The sequence below is a fragment of the Microcaecilia unicolor genome, chromosome 2, assembly GCF_901765095.1.
Source record: "Microcaecilia unicolor chromosome 2, aMicUni1.1, whole genome shotgun sequence".
NCBI classification, from domain to species: domain Eukaryota; kingdom Metazoa; phylum Chordata; class Amphibia; order Gymnophiona; family Siphonopidae; genus Microcaecilia; species Microcaecilia unicolor.
In genome coordinates, this window is record NC_044032.1 from 419,621,973 (window position 1) to 419,640,082 (window position 18,110).

An 18,110-nucleotide genomic window follows, 5' to 3' on the forward strand; every position below is an offset into this window, starting at 1 on the left:
GGCCTTGCTGAGTTTAAAGGGGGTCTGGACAGATTCCTGAAGGAAAAGTCCATTGATCATTATTAAATTTGGGGGTTTTGCAAGGTTCTTGGGGCCTGGATTGGTCGCTGTCAGAGACAGAGTGCTGGGCTTGATGGACCTTTGGTCTTTTCCCAGCGTGGCAGTGCTTATGTACTTATGTCTTTTCATGACCTGGTGTAGGCTGAACTTTGTATTTCCATATCATCATGCTGATCAATCCATAGACTGGTGGGTTGTGTCCATCTACCAGCAGGTGGAGATAGAGAGCAATCCTTTTGCCTCCCTATATGTGGTCATGTGCTGCCGGAAACTCCTCAGTATGTTCTCTATCTCAGCAGGTGATGGTCACACACAGCAGCAGCTCTGGCTAGGTCTCCAAGCCTAATTTTTAGGTTTTGTTGAGTACCTGGGGTTGAGGGCTCTTCTTGAGACTGCTGAGTGTAAGGATTTTGCCATATTTTATTCTGCAGACCGTGAAGAACACAATGGATAGGGACTGCCACTGGTCCTAAAGGAGAGTCAATAGAAGTGACAATGCTTTGAAAGTCTTTTTCATAGTAGTTGACTGACTGAGCTCCCAAAGCAAGATCCTTCATCAGCATCTGAATAAGTTTATTATAATTTATTTATTTATTTGCTGCATTTGTACCTCACATTTTCCCACCTATTTGCAGGCTCAATGTGGCTTACACTATGTTGCAAAAGGTATAATCATAAACAGAGTAAGAGGTATGGTCTAATTTACATATTACTGTGTAAGAAATTAGTAGATAGGTCAGTATAATTATTTACATAACACAAAATAAAACAGGTAAGATATAATGACCAATAGTGATAATGTGATTAACTTAATCAAATTAGAAGGGATCAATATTAGTTGGTTTAGATATACTACTACTACTACTTATCATTTCTATAGCACTACTAGACATACGCAGTGCTGTACACTTGATGGAATCAAGTCATTAAGGAGGATTTTTATTGTAAGGTCTTCGAACAGGTGCGTCTTCAATAACTTTGGAAGGTTGTCAAGTCATGCGTTGTTTTTATTGCATTTGGTAGTTTATTCCATTATTTTGTGCAGAATTATGTGAAGGTAGATGCATGTAGTGATTTGTATTTGAGTCCTCTACAATTGGGGTAGTGGAGGTTTAAGAAGGTACATGATGAACTTTTGATGTTTCGTGCAGGTAAGTCAGTTAGGTCTGACATGTATGATGGAGCTTCTCCATGGATGATTTTATGGGTTAAATTGCAAACCTTGAATGCCATTCGATCTTTTAGTGGAAGCAAATGTCATTTTTCTCTGAGGGATTTGGCGCTCTCATACTTCGCCTTTCCGAATATGAGTCTAGCTGCGGTATTTTGGGCAGTCTGGACTTTCTTAATGGTTTTTTCTTTGCATCCTGCGAAAATGGAGTTACAGTAATCCAGGTGGCTCAGTACTAGCAATTGCACTAGTTTGCGGAATACTTCCCTTGGGGAAAAAAGGTTTCACTCTTTTCAGCTTCCACATAGCAAAAAAACGAAAGATGGACGTTCATCTTCTTTCGAAAATATGGGTTTCCCCGCCCCTGGATTTTGCCATTTTGCAAAGACGTCCAAATTGCAACTTGGACATTTCTTTCGAAAATGCCCCTCCAAGTAGAATGTCAAAGCAGGAAGAAAGCAAGCCTTCCATGGAGAATGAGTGATCCAGTTGAGGAAATGTTGGATATATTAGAGACAGCAACACAGAGGACTTTTTCTGCTGTCTCCTTTTGAGAACTGTAAGAGACTGTGTGCAAAAGGACGTGTATGAATGAGGAGAATAACTGAACAAAGGGAGGTTTTGTTTTTTTGTTTGTCAAATTTAAACAAATATTGCACCAGCAAAGCAACTTGTTACAGAAAGAGTCCCATAGTAACGTGAAATAATAACAGATACAAAGAAAATAAAAATATCAAGGAGAACTATTTCTGCTGGAGAGTCAGTCAGTCCACAGTTTGAGAGGTCCAATTCACTACTCAAAGGAAAGTTTTCAAGTCAGGAAATGGGCTATGCAGCAGCTAAATTACTTCTAGCTAGCGTATACACTGGATATCTATGAATTCAACTTTTGGAGGGTTTCAGCCACATTAACAGATCCCACAATGGGGATCAGAGATGGAATATCAAAGACTTGAGTTTTCAAAGATTTTGCAGTCTCAAAGGATGCATGATGCTATGGCTCAAAGAAAACATATTTCACCCCCTGAAGTTTAGCTAAACATTTACACGGAAACCTTAATAAGAATAAACCACCAAGTTTAACTACAGCAGGTCTAAGCAATAGAAATTTTCCTTTTCTTTTGTATACCTTTGGTCACATTGAGATTGTTTAACAGTACTAATTCCTCCATATTTTGCTTAATGCTCCTAACCGCAATAGAACTATCCAATTTTTTGGTAGTACCCCCAGTTTTCCAGTCAGTTTTCTCCAAACTAGGACCCAGAACCTAGAATGAGAACCCTCAAGTAGTGGAGAAAAGTATGTATGTAGAAGCTGTCAAATAACTTCCACTCCACTATGGTGGCGGCAATTAGAAAAGAAAAAGCTATAATTTGGCGGACAAGCAAAATGTATGTCTGTAAGACACAAGATTTCAAGACTGTTGCAAAATCAAATCATATACAAAATGTATTTTCTTCCTAAGTGACCGAACGTTAAGCACCCCTGCCTGGATCTGAGGAGCAGTATCCGGGGGTGACCCTTCCGTCTGCAAGGACAAATTTATAGTTTTAATAGAAATGAGTTCAGGTGAAGGTACCTGTAGAGATTCAGATGGAGCAGAAGACCACGGAGAATGATGTCCCCAGATAATAGGTATGGACTGGGGCATTGTGAGCAGAGAAATCCACAACAGAATTGAAGACCACGCAATCACGGAAAAAGATATAGGAGGTACACAAAGAAGCATGACATGCTTTTAACGTGCTCCTTTGGTGCTTGCTGCCAGCATGTACCACAGAGAAAGTCTCAAAAATTTAAAGTAAAGGTGTCTGACATCACCTTCCAGGTTAATGTGGGTGGAGCCAAGCCGCATTCATGTGAGCTGGGAACAGCAATAGGGCTGGGTTGAGTAAAAGCAAGCACAAGCCTATGGAGACAGAGCACAGAATAAGCAAGCAGTAAAAAGATACACAGTACAATTATCTTGGGTCTCATTACTTAGTCACTTACCTATGACCTAATATTAAGCTATCAGAGAAATGTTCTACTTTTATCAGAGTTGTTTGTTGCCTCAGGCGCATCAAGTTGTATAAGCTAGGAGATTTCCTAGGGTGCCCGGTTGGTGTCCTGGCATGTCAGGGGGACCAGTGCACTATGAATGCTGGCTCCTCCCATGACCAAATGGCTTGGATTTGGTCATTTCTGAAATGGGCGTCCTCGGTTTTCATTATCGCCAAAAACCGGGGACGACCATCTCCAAATGTTGAGATTTGGGCGTCCCGAACCGTATTATCGAAACGAAAGATGGATGCCCATCTTGTTTCGATAATACAGGTTTCCCCGCCCCCTTCACGGAGCCGTCCTGCGAGGACAGCCCCAGGAAAACTTGGATGCCCCATTCGATTATGCCCCTCCACGTGACTCTCCCATTCCAGTTTGACCAAGGGTGGTACTTCCATATTCTTCCACACCATATTGTTCTATGAATTCATCCAACCTGAAATGAGGAGCTTAACTAGATGAGTATCAGATACAAAGGCCTAGTCCCTCCAAGGAAAATAAAATTTATATTTAACCTTATATTTGGGGAAAAAAGGGTAGCACTAAATAACCAAATAAATTTGCCTAGGTCAGACAACCAGGTGGTCATGTTCTCACTGAAAAAATAATAATGAATATGATTTAATTTCCTTTGTTAAGAAGCTGCCAGAATTGAACTGGACATTCTGTTGGGATAACTTTGATTTATATACTCAATTGGAAAGTACAGTGTAATGGCAGACACTTGTTACCTGCTAGATGCCCTGTTAGTTCACTGGGTCAGGGCATAGTGGACAGACACTTGTTCAAGTTGGGTTTGCTTAAGGTAGATCTGTATGAAACTGTTTCAAGAGGCAAACTGAAGGCAGACTAGCAGGACACCTCCTTTCATTGGGGGACAAATCTCCAACTGATAAAAGCATTTCTTTCATAGGAGCTATTTTGGACATGATCAAGCCAAAGCTTGAAGGCATAAATTGAATGAAAGAACTAAATGCACGGTAACCATGGGACAAGTTGTAGAACTTAATACTTAATGTCCAGAAAATTCAGTTCTCTACCATAGTCACAGCAGAGCCCATGTGCTGATATTAGGCCATATTGATGCTGCAGATGTCATGACTTTTGCCCATTTGAAAGAAGAGAGTTGCAACAGGACATTAAATTTCAATGGAATTAGTACACACCCAGCCTCCTCGTACAAGATTTCATTCAACTTTTCCTCAGACTAGGCTACAGTGGTAGATGTTTGAATACATCCTGACCAGAGATGTCCTGTTTGCATCATTACAATATTAAAGAGTCTTTGCAACAGATGCTTCCAACATTAATTGGGGAATCTGTCTTGGATTCCATCTCACTCAGGATTCCCGATTGCAGGCCAAAAGGTTGCTCCATATTTGTTGCCTTGAGCTCTGAGTAATATTTTATTCCCTTCAGGTATTTCAAAATTGTTCAGTGCTAGTTTAGACAGACAACTTCAGTGTTTTGTGTCAACAAACAAGGGGGTAAATGTTCTGTTTGCCTGTGCTGGGCAGCTGCAAGAATTTGGGACCTTAATCTCCAATCCTATACAAATTGAAGCAGTTTACATCTTGGCCGTTCAGAATCAGATAGTCTATATGGTCTCCTAATTTATCTTTTCAAGCCTGGAGAACCTCCCCCCCCCCCCCCCCCCCCCCAGGTAGATTTGTTTTCTAGTAGCAATAACACAAAGCTACCTCTGTTGTTCACTGTGCCTATCCTCAGATCAACTGGCCAGGGATACAGTGGTCATAAACTGTACTTGGCTCTCCTTTATACTTATCCCACCGTCCCTCTCATAGCAAAGGCCCTGCACAAGCCATCAAGAGCCCTGACACAGCGATGCTCATGACATCATACTGGCCTTTATGGAATGGTTCCTCCTCCAAAGACTCCTCCAATGCTGATCACACATAACAAATCTTAAAATGACAGTGTGGAAACTGAACATGTTTCGTTTTCACTCTGAGCCTCCCAATGCTGGTACCGGATATATTGATTGCTATATAAGGGAACTATCCACCAAGCATACCCATGCTTTTAAATGAGAAAAGTACTTCTAGTGGAGCACTAATGACCATGGGCTCCATTCCGTGCACTCCAGATGCAGTAACATCTGTCCACCACTAGGAGTGTTAACAGTGTTCTGACAACCAAGTAAATTTTAGCAAATTAGCAAGCATTCAGTTCTTTTACAAACTGGTATTTCTCTTAAAGTGAAGCCTCATCAAATCAAAGCCACTGCAGCTACTGTGGCTCTCTTGAAGTGTGCATTGCTAGATACCATATGCAAGCAGCTCGGGCTTCACTTTGCATTGTTTGGGCCAGTACACAATTCAGTGCATTCATTTGAACTGTACTGGCCAATCTGTCCTTGTTAACGTTAGTAACTCTTGCATCTTTCTTTGACTGGACTACTTCTGTACAGTTTAGAAATAAGTAAATGAGCAGCTCTGAGTCTGAAAGTCGCCTACTTGTGTGCCTGAATCAAATCTGCTTGTTGGTGAGAGAGCCCCATTTCTCACCAGTACTGGGTGTTTTCCATAAACAGTAGAATTGATCGAGCACACATTCCTTCCCACCCCACATAGAGCTGCATTCATTTTTTACTCTAGAATTAACTGAGAGGGGACTGCTTGAATAGGAAGGAATGAAAAACAAAAATGAGGATGTTATAATGCCTTTGTATCACTCTAGAAAAGGTACCGAGAAGGGTGACGAAAATGATAAAGGGGATATTTGGAGTTGGCAAATTTTTGTCTGATTCTTGCCTTTAAGCCTTTCCCTGTTAAATTTTTGTATAGTAGGCACCTGTTCACCTAAGAGGGAATCACACCTGAGGTAGCGGCCACTGACTAGACAGGTGATTGTAGTGTGTGGTTTGGCTCCTAGGGGTGGGACTTACATTATACAACACGAACTGTCAAATGGCCAGTGACAGCAGAGCTCCTCTTTAAGGGAGAGCATTGATCCTCATTTTGGAGACTTTTATCTCATGTTGCAAAGAATAAGAAGAGTAAAGGGTCATGGATTTGATATACCTCAGCAAATGTCTTAAAAACAAACACAGAATCTGTACTGAGTTTATTTCAAAAGTAGTATGTTCAGCTGTTTATAGCTTTTTATTAAATCAGTTTTGACAGAATTTCTGCAAATATATGAAAGTCTTTTGATCTTGAACATTCTTGTCATTCTTTCTTCAGACATTATTAAATTTCAATTGGTTGAAGCTGGATTAGTAGAATGCTTACTTGAGATTGTCCATCACACTGTAAACAGTGATAAGGAGGATGAAGTTGCAGAGCTCAAAACAGCCTCTGACCTTTTGGTTCTTCTACTTCTAGGAGGTGAGCACCATGTATTTTGTAGCATTTAAAAGAGCAGAAAGATTGGTCACATATACAAGGTGAGACGAAAAAAGCAACCCCCTAGAGTTTTTTTTTTCTTTTTTTGCTGTTTCAGCAATTGCTTGGAATGTCAACGTGAAATTTTATAGCTTTATATGTTATTACTATCTGTGTTTATGTACCGAGTGTAATGAGAGTATCTTTAAACATGGCAAAGTTACAGACTTCTTAGTATGACCACCCAGTGATTTTTGCATGTTGAAAAATGTTTGTGTGGTAAAACTACCATTATTTGAGGAAAGAAATGGGTACCAGCTTACTGTTAAGGACATCACAGTTACGTAGACTTTTGTCTGGGGAGCAATGTTGGAGGTCTATCATAATCTCCACTCCAAGCCATAAACAATCGCCAAACTCAGGGGCCCTTTTACTAAGCCGCGTAGGCACCTACGTGCGTCAGTTTGGAGTTACCATGAGGCCCGGGCAGCAATTTTATTTTTTATGAGCGTCTGCTATGCGCGCTGGAAAATAATTTTTATTTTCTGGCACGTGATGGGAACCAAGCGGTAAATGTCATTGTACGCATGTAGACGGTTACCACGTGAGACCTTACCGCTAAGTCAATGGCTGGCAACAAGGTCTCAGACCCAAAATTTCGGAAAAAATTTTAAAAAGGCCTTTTTTACAGGTGCGCTGAAAAATGGATCTGTGCACACCCAAAACATGCACCTACACTAGCGCAGCCATTTTTCGGCGCACCTTAGTAAAAGGACCCCTCAAGGAAGCGCCACAGATCTGGGACAGCCTGCCACAGGGACCGATCGACAAGGATATTAAGAACTTCACAAAGCGACTGAAGGCCTGTGTTAAAGCTGTAGGAGGACACTTTGAGGATTCACAGTGTCTGTGAAAGTCTAACACATTGTTAGTTATATTGTTGATGTTATTTTACTGTTTTAGCTTGAACATTTAAATGCATAAAAATCGCTAGGTGATAAAGCTAAAATGTCAGTAACATCAACATAGCTTAAGATAATAAATGTTGTTTAATAGTAATACATAAGTAAGATTAATTACGTTAAATTTCTTGCTAAAATTCAGAGTGGTTACTGAGAACAAAAAAAATGTCGAGGGTTATTTTTTGCCTCACTCTGTAGATATGGCTTAAATTTTAATTAGAAATCTATTGTTTTGCTTAATAATGTGTGCTTCATGCCTTTACTGTTTATATTGCTTCCTGTAGATGAATCAATGCAAAAGTTATTTGATGGTGGAAAAGGTAGTGTCTTCCAGAGGGTACTCTCCTGGCTACCCTCTAACAACCATCAGCTGCAGCTTGCAGGAGCACTTGCCATTGCAAATTTTGCCAGAAATGGTAAGCATATTGTTTTGATTCTTCCTGGAACACAATACTGTGTTTCAAGCGTGTAATTTTTGTTGAATGTAGTAATGCTTGACCCATGTCTATTTATTCTGTATATAGTTCAAGATGAAACTTCACAGTTCTTTTCAGTCCTTTTGTTGATTTTTAAATACTTTTTTTTATTTAACAGATTCTTATTTTGAGATTTAGTTTGAATATTTGTTTTAAAGGTTTTATGTTACTTTTATAATTTGTTGATCCTGTTTAGTTTACCAGCCTTTTTTTTCTGTAATTTGCTTTGGACCTTTAATGAGAAGTTAGCAGGACATAAGCAAATTGATTAAATTAGATTGTATACATATTTATCTTGGTTTAGGTAGGTTTTGGTGCCTAGCTTTTATAGATTCAAACTTCTATATTTCCGTTTTTTGTAAAGAACTTATCTGATTGCCTGAAATACAGACTTTCTGTGGGCCAGTCTCTGTGAGGGAGGGTTTCAAGAAAGGTGTAAAACTATAGGGACAGGCTCTGAAATCCAGCTTTCCAGGCACATGTGAGGTTGTGCACACATATACAAGAAAAAGCTTTCAAACAAAAAGTTTTTCTTTTTTCATTGGTTTATTGTGGCTGGAATTTGTTTAGTGTTTCTGTTTCCTGTATATGTCTGGTATTTTTTGCTTTGTTAGACTGTTTGGTGGTTGGGTATACATCTGATCGGAGGGGGGGGGATTAACAAACAAAAACTAGTGGTTTTCAAACACTGCGTTTCTAGTGCTCTGGTCACTACAGTATAGTCTTTTGGTTTAGTTAGGCTTTGGCTCCTAGTTTATAGATTCACTTTTACCCATAATCCCTCCCACCCATCTGCAGAATCAGAAAGCAGAGAAATTGTGAATGCTTGCCAAAGTGCTCTGCTCAGATAAATGGTGGTAAGAGCCCACAAGGGAAAGGGTGTCCCTGGATCTAGGGCTTACAAATGGAAAAAGTGTCTCCAATGTCTGGGTAGATACCCGCCTAGGAAACTTCGATCATCTTAATTATGTATGTTTTTTATTACCTACTTTGGATAAAACGGGATTTATAAAAACATAAGAATAGCCATACTGGGTCAGACCAATGGTCCATCTAGCCCAGTATTCTGTTTTCCAAACAGTGGCCAAGTAGCTGGTAGAAACTCAATTAGCAGCAACACTCCATGCTACTAATCCCGGTGCAAGCAGTTGCTTCCCCATGTCTGTCTCAACTGCAGACTATGGACTTTTCCTCCAGGAATTTGTTCAAACCTTTTTAAAATCCAGATAGGCTAATTGCTACATAAGTGTATAAGTACTGCCACGCTGGGAAAAGACCAAAGGTCCATCAAGCCCAGCACTCCGTCTCTGACAGCGGCCAATCCAGGCCCCAAGAACCTGGCAAAACCCCCAAATTTAATAACGATCAATGGACTTTTCCTTCAGGAATCTGTCCAGACCCCCTTTAAACTCAGCAAGGCCAGCTGCCGTCATAAATAGATAAATCACAGGATACGATTTGATATATGAAGTAAAGCGGAGTGCAGACACACACAACTCAGTCCTGGATTTCAAACATGCTGATTTCAGTAGAATGGAGCAGTACCTGTTGGGATGGTTGCATATAGGAGAAGTGGAAGCACAGTGGTCGAAGCTGAAAGCAGCTATAAATATGGCAATAGGTCTTTATGTACAGAAATTTAAACAAAAAGCAAGAGAAAAAGGAAACCTTTATGGTTCTTCAAACAAGTGGCTGAAAAAAAAATAAAGGCAAAAGAGGCATTGTTCAGGAAACACAGTGCAACAAAAAGCACACAGAAAATATTACCAGGTAGAGCTCAATGAAACGAAGAGGGAAATACGGCTAGCAAAAGCGCAGGTGGAAGAAAAAAATGGCTAAAGATGTAAAGAGAGGTGACTATTTTCAGATATATTGGGGGGGGGGGGGGGGGGAGGAAGGCTAGAATGGAATTGTAAGATAGAAAGACTCTGGGACCCACTATGTGAAGAGTGATGCAGAAAAAGCAGATATGCTATACAAATACTTACCGTATTTTTCGGACTATAAGACGCACCGGACCATAAGACGCACCTAGGTTTTAGAGGAGGGAAAGAGGAAAAAAAAAATTTTCCTCTTTCCCTCCTCTAAAACCTAGGTGCTCTGCTCCGGTGCGTCTTGTCCGGGTTTCGGACCTCCGTTCCAGTACTTACATGATTCCATGTGCCCTGGTGGTCTAGTGACGTCGGGGCAGGAAAGAGCCCCCTCTTTCCTGCCCATCGCGCTGCTCTCCGTGCTCCTCAATGCTTTCTGACGGTCTCGGCGAGATTCAAAATGGCCGCCGGCTCGGCGGCCATTTTGAATCTCGCCGAGACCGTCAGAAAGCATTGAGGAGCACGGAGAGCAGCGCGATGGGCAGGAAAGAGGGGGCTCTTTCCTGCCCCGACGTCACTAGACCACCAGGGCACATGGAATCATGTAAGTACTGGAACGGAGGTCCGAAAACGCTACCTTCGGACTATAAGACGCACCCCCCATTTTCCTCCCAAATTTTGGGGGAAAAAAGTGCGTCTTATAGTCCGAAAAATACGGTATGTTCTGTGTCCATGGAGGAAAATCATGGAGAAGGACCAGTGATATCTGCCAAAGGTATATATGGGAATGGAGAAATTTGGTATGTTTGTGCCAAATGATTGAACTTTCTTCTATCCTAATAGCAATACATTCACATCAGACTCTATCCATATGTATGTTTTCTATAGATTTCTTTTACAGTATCTGTGCTGGTATACATACTACATTTTTGAGGACTTTTGTTGTGATAGTGTAAATGTTTTCTCTCATGTGGTCTGAGTCACCATATAACTGATGGATGTGCAAATTTTCCTTTGAAAGGCAGAAAATGTGTTTTAATGCTAACAAAAAATCATTTTATTTAGATGGAAACTGTATTCATATGGTAGATAATGGCATAGTTCAGAAACTTATGGATCTACTAGACAGACATGTCGACGATGGAAATGTAACTGTTCAACATGCAGCTCTGAGTGCTCTCCGAAATCTGGCTATTCCTGGTAAGAACTGTACTATTAGTTGATACAGTACCAAGATCTAAATCCATTATGGATAGAACAGAAATTTCACTGCTTTCCTAGAATGCCTTAAAATGTCATTGTCAGTATGTTTGACTAAACCCAACATTTGCTATACTGTGCTACTCATTTATGAAAAAGAGTGATGTGGTAGCTGTGTTAGTCCACTTTAAAGGCAATAGAAATAAAATAAAACATAGAAAAGAAAATAAGATGATACCGTTTTTATTGGATCTACTTAATACATTTTCTAATTAGCTTTCGAAGGAAACCCTTCTTCAGATCAAAAGTAAATGTTTATAAATAACAGTATATACAAATGAAGCACCAAAGCATTCCAATTACAGTTTTACAGGAAGAGGGTGGGGTAGGTAAGGTGAGAAACATGGGGAGCTGGGTGGATGAGAGACAGGGAGAGCTACAGAGGATGACAAAGCAGTAGAATTTTATGGTTTGTAATGGGTAGAAAACCAAGATCTTTAAGCCCTGTCTGGTGGGTGTCAAAATCATTTTGACTTCAACGGTCTTATGTTCCTGGATTGTCTTAAAGTTTCCTTTTAGTATTCTCGGCATAAAATCATTGATACAGTGTTCTGGTTTTGTAAAGTGCGGCCCCAGGTGACATCCTGGTTGGCACTGGCATTTTTCATATGATATCTATGTAAATTAAATCTCATCTTTAGCACCTGGCTTGTTTCTCCAATATAGCACCCTTTGTCACACTTTTTACATTGAATGATATATACCACATTGGAGGATGAGCATGCGAAGGATTCCGTAATGTTGAATATGTTTCCTTTTTGAATAACTGTGGGATCCTGTGAAATGTGCTGGCACAGTTTGCAGCTAGATATATTTCAAGGATGTGTGCCAGTTTCTTCTTTTTCAGTTTCTGTTGGGAGCTTGCATTTCACTAGTTTGTGTTTTAAGTTGGGTGGCTGTCGGAAGGCCATCACTAGTGGGGATGGGAATATCTCTTTCAGTAGTTCATCCTCCCAGAGTAGTGGCTGTAGATCTTTTATGATTCTTCTCAGTTTTTCTAGCTCTGGGTTGTATGTTACTACAAGGGGGATTCACTGTGGCTTCCTTTTCCTTGTACTGCAATAAGTTTTCCCTGGGTATTTTAAGGGAGGAGGCAACATTCTTGGAGGGTACAGAAAAATATCATTACAATCCAATAAAATACAAACCAACAATATACAATAAACAGACTACCCACACAAACTCCTGTTTTCACACCATAAGCCAAAAAACATGGCCACCCAACCTGACATATTATACCTACTTAAAAATCAATCCAAATAACTGCATCTTTAACAGGTTCCTGAAGCAAACCACATCCCTCTCTAATCTGATATCTTTTGGGAGGAAGTTCCATACCTACTGCCCAACTCCATGGTACACTAATACTGAGTTCTGAAGGCAGCCATGGTCTGTGTACCTTGGCTAGTTTTGGTGATACAATGCCTAGGAAACAAATCTGCAAATGGACCCATTGTAGTTCCTCTATGATGCCCCTGTAAACAAATGATGGTAAGCAGGAATGTGGTAGGTTCTCACTGGACTCCAGATTGATTTTTAAGTAGGTATAATATGTCAGGTTGGATGGCCATGTTTTTTGGCTTATGGTGTGAAAGCAGGAGTTTGTGTGGGTAGTCTGTTTATTGTATATTGTTGGTTTGTATTTTATTGGATTGTAATGATATTTTTCTGTACCCTGCCTATGACTGCAGATGGACAGGCTAGAAATATTTTAAATTAATAAATAAGCTTTTAACATTGGGCACTGATTGGGGCATCATCTCTGAGGGAAACGTTGCTGTCTCCACAGTAGTGTCCAATGTTCCCATCAATCTGTTCCCATACGGCTTATTATGGGAACATTGGGCACTAAAGGGTTTAATTTCTAACAGAATAGTTATTGAAGGCACTGTTTAGTGTTTGAGTTATTAAAAAAAAAAAAAGTAGTTAAAGCCTAGCAACGTTGTTGTTAAAGTCACCCCATGCTAGGGGCGTAGCACGAGTTTGTTCTGATAGGCGTCGTTTAGGCTGCAGGTTTAGTTCTGCTACAGCTCAGCCACCTGCTTTAGGCATCCAGCAACAAAACAACAGCTCTCTTGTGTCCAGTGAGTCATCCTACCTGTCTAATTTTTTTTTTTTTTTTTTTTTTTTTGGGGGGGGGGGGGGGGGGGTTGTGCTGATCCAGTCCAGATCAAAAACTCCGTTGACTGCTCTAGCACTGCTCCATTGGGGCCCAGGTTCAGCGGTTGGTCGGTATCTGTTTCACTCTCAGGGCCCTGCCTTTCCTTGCACCCCTCCATTCCCCTGTGGTGCTGCAGTGCCACATAGGAAAATCCTCTGCCAGCGTTCTGGCTCCTCCACTGTGCCCAGATGGTGTTCTTGAACAAGGTCTTTATTCAAATCAAAAATCACTAGACCCCTGACGCAGGCCGTTAAGGCCGAATCACGACTCGTGTCGGGTCGTTTTTATTGAATAAAGACCTTGCTCAAGAACACCATCTAAAAGAGGAGTTCTTTTTGGATCCACTGTTCGCTTGGCTTTCATTTTTCTTGTGGAGAGGTCACCTTCTGTTGGTGTTTCATCCACTGTGCCAGCAGTAGCTGGATGTTGTTGGGCCCTCTCTGGGTCACAGGATCAGCCTTTAGTTGAGCCGGCACACCCCCATGCGCCCTCACAACAGGCACAGGAACCAAAACACAGAGCACAGTCTGCAGTGCTCTGTGGGGTGGGAGTGGACTCTTCACTGCCTGGGGGGGGGGGGGGAGGTATATTTAAAATAATTAAATCTACCTTCTTTTCCCCCTAGGCGGTGAAGAGCTCTCCCACCCAGAAACCCACCAACAATACATTTGGGGAAGGGTTGAGCTTGGAGTTAGCTTTGTTTTTCAGAAAGTTACCAAATGAGACTTTGTATTGTTTTCTTATGTTTATTGAATTTTCTAATATAAAAGATTTCAACCAAACCAGAGTTGATATTAATATAGATACCCAGCTTTTATTTACATATAAATGCCACACATGTTTAATTGTATAAATAAGGGGAAAAGGCCTTAGAAATCCGTGATAATAACAGCACCCTACAGACTGGTCTGTGGTGTGCGCAATTGAAGCAATACTCTATAGACTGCGATATATCATCGGCCAGAAAAACCCCTAATTTTAGAGCACTGTTTGGAATGGGGGCTTTGATCATCTGCCTGCGAATGCCTTGCCCTTTGAACCTTTAAAGCAGTCATTCCTTAAGGATCTGACACCAAAAATAACGTTTTTGGTGGGTTTAGGAGTTGCAAGCTCTCTTCCGCTGAGAACCATAATTGTGTGCTGATATTTGTCCTCTTCTGTCCTTTTTGCTAAAGGTGGTTTTAGCCTTTCATGTTAATTAGCCTGGTAAGAGGATTGTGGTGAAGAGTTTCATCTCCTCTGCCCTCTGGGTATGTGTTGAGTTGTTTTGTTACTTAGAGTGATAAATGCATTCCAGAAGTCAGGCCATTTGTTGATTTTGTTAAGAGGCCCTTGGAAAGGGGAGGCTGCTTCAAAAGTTATCATGCCACATTGGCTTAGAGACCACATCGTCAGGTGGTACCCGACCCCAAAGAATGTAAGCTATGACCCTTAAGGCTTATTCAACTAGAGCAGGCGTTCTCAATATAGTCCTCAAATCACACCCAGCCAGTAAAGTGTTCAGGATATCCAAATGAATATGTATGTATGAGAAAAAAATTACATGCACTACCTTCATTGTGTTCAGTCTATCTCCTGCATATTAATTGTGGGGATGCTGAAAATCTAACTGCCTAGGTGTGCCACAAGGACTGAGTTGAGAACTACTGAACTAGAGGCATGTTGGCTTTGTGGGTGGAGTCACTTGTGGCTTTTCCTACTGAGATTTGTAAAGCGGCAACGTGGTCTACCTTGCTTCCTTCTCTAAGTACTGTAGGCTGGATATCTTCACAAGAGTGAATGAAGCCTTTGGCTTGGGGGTGCTTGAAGTAGATGCTTCAAGGTCCCATCCATTCTGAGGGGTGCTTTGTTATATCCCATTGGTTCTGGACTGGTCTGGGGACAATAAGGAAGGAAACATTTTGGTATTACCTGCCAATTTTCTTCCATTGGGTTCTCTGAACTAGTCATGAGTCCTCCCTATTGTACTGTATAGGTTGTTTTTGTAGTTCTTCTACAGGGGAAGAAGGTTCCAAGAAGTCATTTGATTCTGTCAAGTGGTGGTTCTCTGTTTACGTATTGTGGATTTCTCCCTTCCAGAAGATTACTTCTGGTGAGCAGAGGCTGCACGGTGCTGTTTTGTAGGGGAGGGCTCCCAAGACATTTTCTGTCTCCATCTGCTGGTTGACGGATATAACCTATTGGCTTTGGCCTAATGTGGAGGGCTCATGAAAAGAAAATTAGCAGAGGAAACCAAGTTTTCCCTTAGTGTTATGCATCTTTGAAGTTAAAATAGGTCTGTTTTCTGTTTGATTTCTCAGTTTTCCTGAATGGAAATACTATTCTTCAACTTTACCATCTATTTCAAGAACACAGTGATTTAGGGGCTCATTTTCAAAACCAAAAAAAGTCCAAAAAGTGCCATAAGGTTGCAGAAGAATGTTTTTTTTCTCTCAAAAATGTCAAAATTGCAATTTTTAACACCCCACTTTTAGACATTTTGATCCACAGTTTGCTTAAATTTCAAGGGGGTATGTTTTGAATAGGACCTCGGCGGGACAAAGATGAACATTTTTCTACAATAATGGAACAAAATGAAAACTTCTAGGCCAAAATTAAGACTTTTTGGCTAGACTGTTTCCGTCATGACTAAGTGACCAAAAGGTGCCCTAAATGACCACTGGAGGGATTAAGGCATAACCCCCTCGCCCCCCAATATTACTCCTCCCAGTGGTCACTGATCACCCCTCTCAGCCCCCTAAGATGTGACAGTGACTGTACATACTGGGCTTAGGCTTTGACAGCTTCACATATTTTGGCCATTCCTATTAGAGCAGCAAGCAGGTCCCAGGAATAGCCTAGTGGTCAGTGCACTGGAGTGTAGAGAAGGGGACCCAGGCCTATATCCCACTCCAACTGGTACACTTGTGGTGGAACGTGTGAGCCCTCTAAAATACACTAAATACCTCCTCTACTTACATATAGGTGACACCTGCAATCTTGAGAGCTATTGTAGTGGTGTACAGTGAAGTACAATAGGTATTTTTCTGCTCCTGAACGTTATGGTGAGATGTGTACCTAGGACCTTTTTTATGAATTCCACTGCAGTGCCCCCTAGACTACCCTACTACTCTGCTGGGGTGTTTATATGGTCAATCCACTAAAAATGATTCCCCCCCCCCCCCCCCCCAACACATCCCAGTGGCTTTTTTCTCTTGGGCATTTTATTTTCCAAAATGGTCCCAAAATAAAAGCGCAGAGAGCACAAAATGTCTAGGAAATAGACGATTTTCAACCCAAATAGCTATTTTGGAACCTGAAAAATGTCTGTTCACCACTAGATTTTTGGGCATTTCTAGTAAAATGTCCAAAATCGAACTTAGTCGTTTTATCGAAAATGCCCCTCCACATGTATTTGTAGCATCAAATTACCACACATACAAATATATGTATAAGTAAAAGTATATTTTATAGAACCGTATACAATATAAAAAGATCAAGCCCACAGAGTTAACGGTTGTGCATAAATATCTCAACTATGGAGAGACATTTTTTTTACTGCTGAAGAACCAACCAGTAAAGGACCTTATTCAAACCTCTTGCTGAGGCAGTATCTGCTAGGAAATGCGTTCCATCTATAGTGCGGCCTCACCACATAACTAAAGCATATGCATTTTATACTTGTATATATATATTTTTTTTTTTAAAGAGCATGTGTTATAATAGAAAGGATAGACCAACTCAAAATAACTGCCCTTGCATGCATTATGTTTTCAAACATTCTATAAGAAATTACAAAGTTTATGATGATTTTCTTTTTTTTTCAGTTGTAAATAAAGCAAAGATGTTATCAGTAGGTGTGGCAGAAGAAGTATTGAAATTTCTTCAGTCTGAAATGCCTCCTGTTCAGTTCAAGCTCCTGGGGACTTTAAGGATGTTAATAGATGCACAAGGTAAGAAGAAAAATATTGTATAAAATTTTCAGATGATCTTTTCCTGGGTAACTGAGCAGTTACCCAAGCAAACATGTCAACTAAAAATTGTTTTCCCTGTACTTTAATTTATGCAACAAAGGGGTTAGAAGTAGAGGGGGTGAGGAGGCCTGTAAGCAACACATTGGAATTTTAGTTTTGATTTCCTGCACTTCTATATCATCCTTACACTGTTCCAAAACTTGCGAGTTAATCATGTCCATCGATCAGCCGGTGGAGATAGAGAACACAGTATATTCTATCTTCATCAGGTGGAAGGACATAGCTTCAGGTCAGGTCCTTTGTATCCAAGCAGCAAATAAAACCTCTTTTACAGCACCATCTTCTGTGTTGGATTGTCCTTCAGCCATCTTCTACTCCTTTGCTTTTGTACTGTTCACGTAGGTGTTCTTCCTGTTCGCTGTGCCTGCCCCTTCTTTTGCCTTGTTCATAGTTTGGACATTTCAGTTTGTAAAATGGATATTCAAGCTGTGTGTTGTCAGCACTTATATTTTCATTTTTCATGTATTTTAGAACTGACTGTCGGCAGATCCTGTTCTAAAATACATGAGAAGTGGACATCCATATGCAGCATACTGACTTGGATGTCCTTATTCTGAGTTGGCATTCTTTCTAAAATATGCCTCCACCTGTTCTACTTGTGGACTTAGGGGCTGTACTTTTTCTAATTGGAGGAGCAGTATCTGTTGGTAAGGATATAGAATAAACATATGACAAAAGAAAGCAGTTGCTCAAATGTCAACATATAACAGACAATGGACACCCTTTTTCCTAAAAATAAAAGGTAATAAACACACTCATGAACTGAAAGTTACCATGAAAGTTATGTATGTCCATTGGGTGTCTA

At 40.7% G+C, this 18,110-nt stretch overlaps 1 protein-coding gene across 3 annotated transcripts in view; it reads left to right on the forward strand.

Moving 5' to 3' along the window:
* The window catches only part of RAP1GDS1 (Rap1 GTPase-GDP dissociation stimulator 1), a 222,491-nt gene that overhangs the window by 157,951 nt on the left and 46,430 nt on the right, over positions 1-18,110 (forward strand). For all 3 annotated transcript variants that reach the window (XM_030190713.1, XM_030190714.1, XM_030190715.1), the window contains 4 exons: positions 6,482-6,625; positions 7,869-8,000; positions 10,937-11,071; positions 17,099-17,224. In XM_030190713.1, the coding sequence (XP_030046573.1) occupies positions 6,482-6,625; positions 7,869-8,000; positions 10,937-11,071; positions 17,099-17,224 (537 nt within the window). The remainder of the gene's footprint in view (positions 1-6,481; positions 6,626-7,868; positions 8,001-10,936; positions 11,072-17,098; positions 17,225-18,110) is intronic.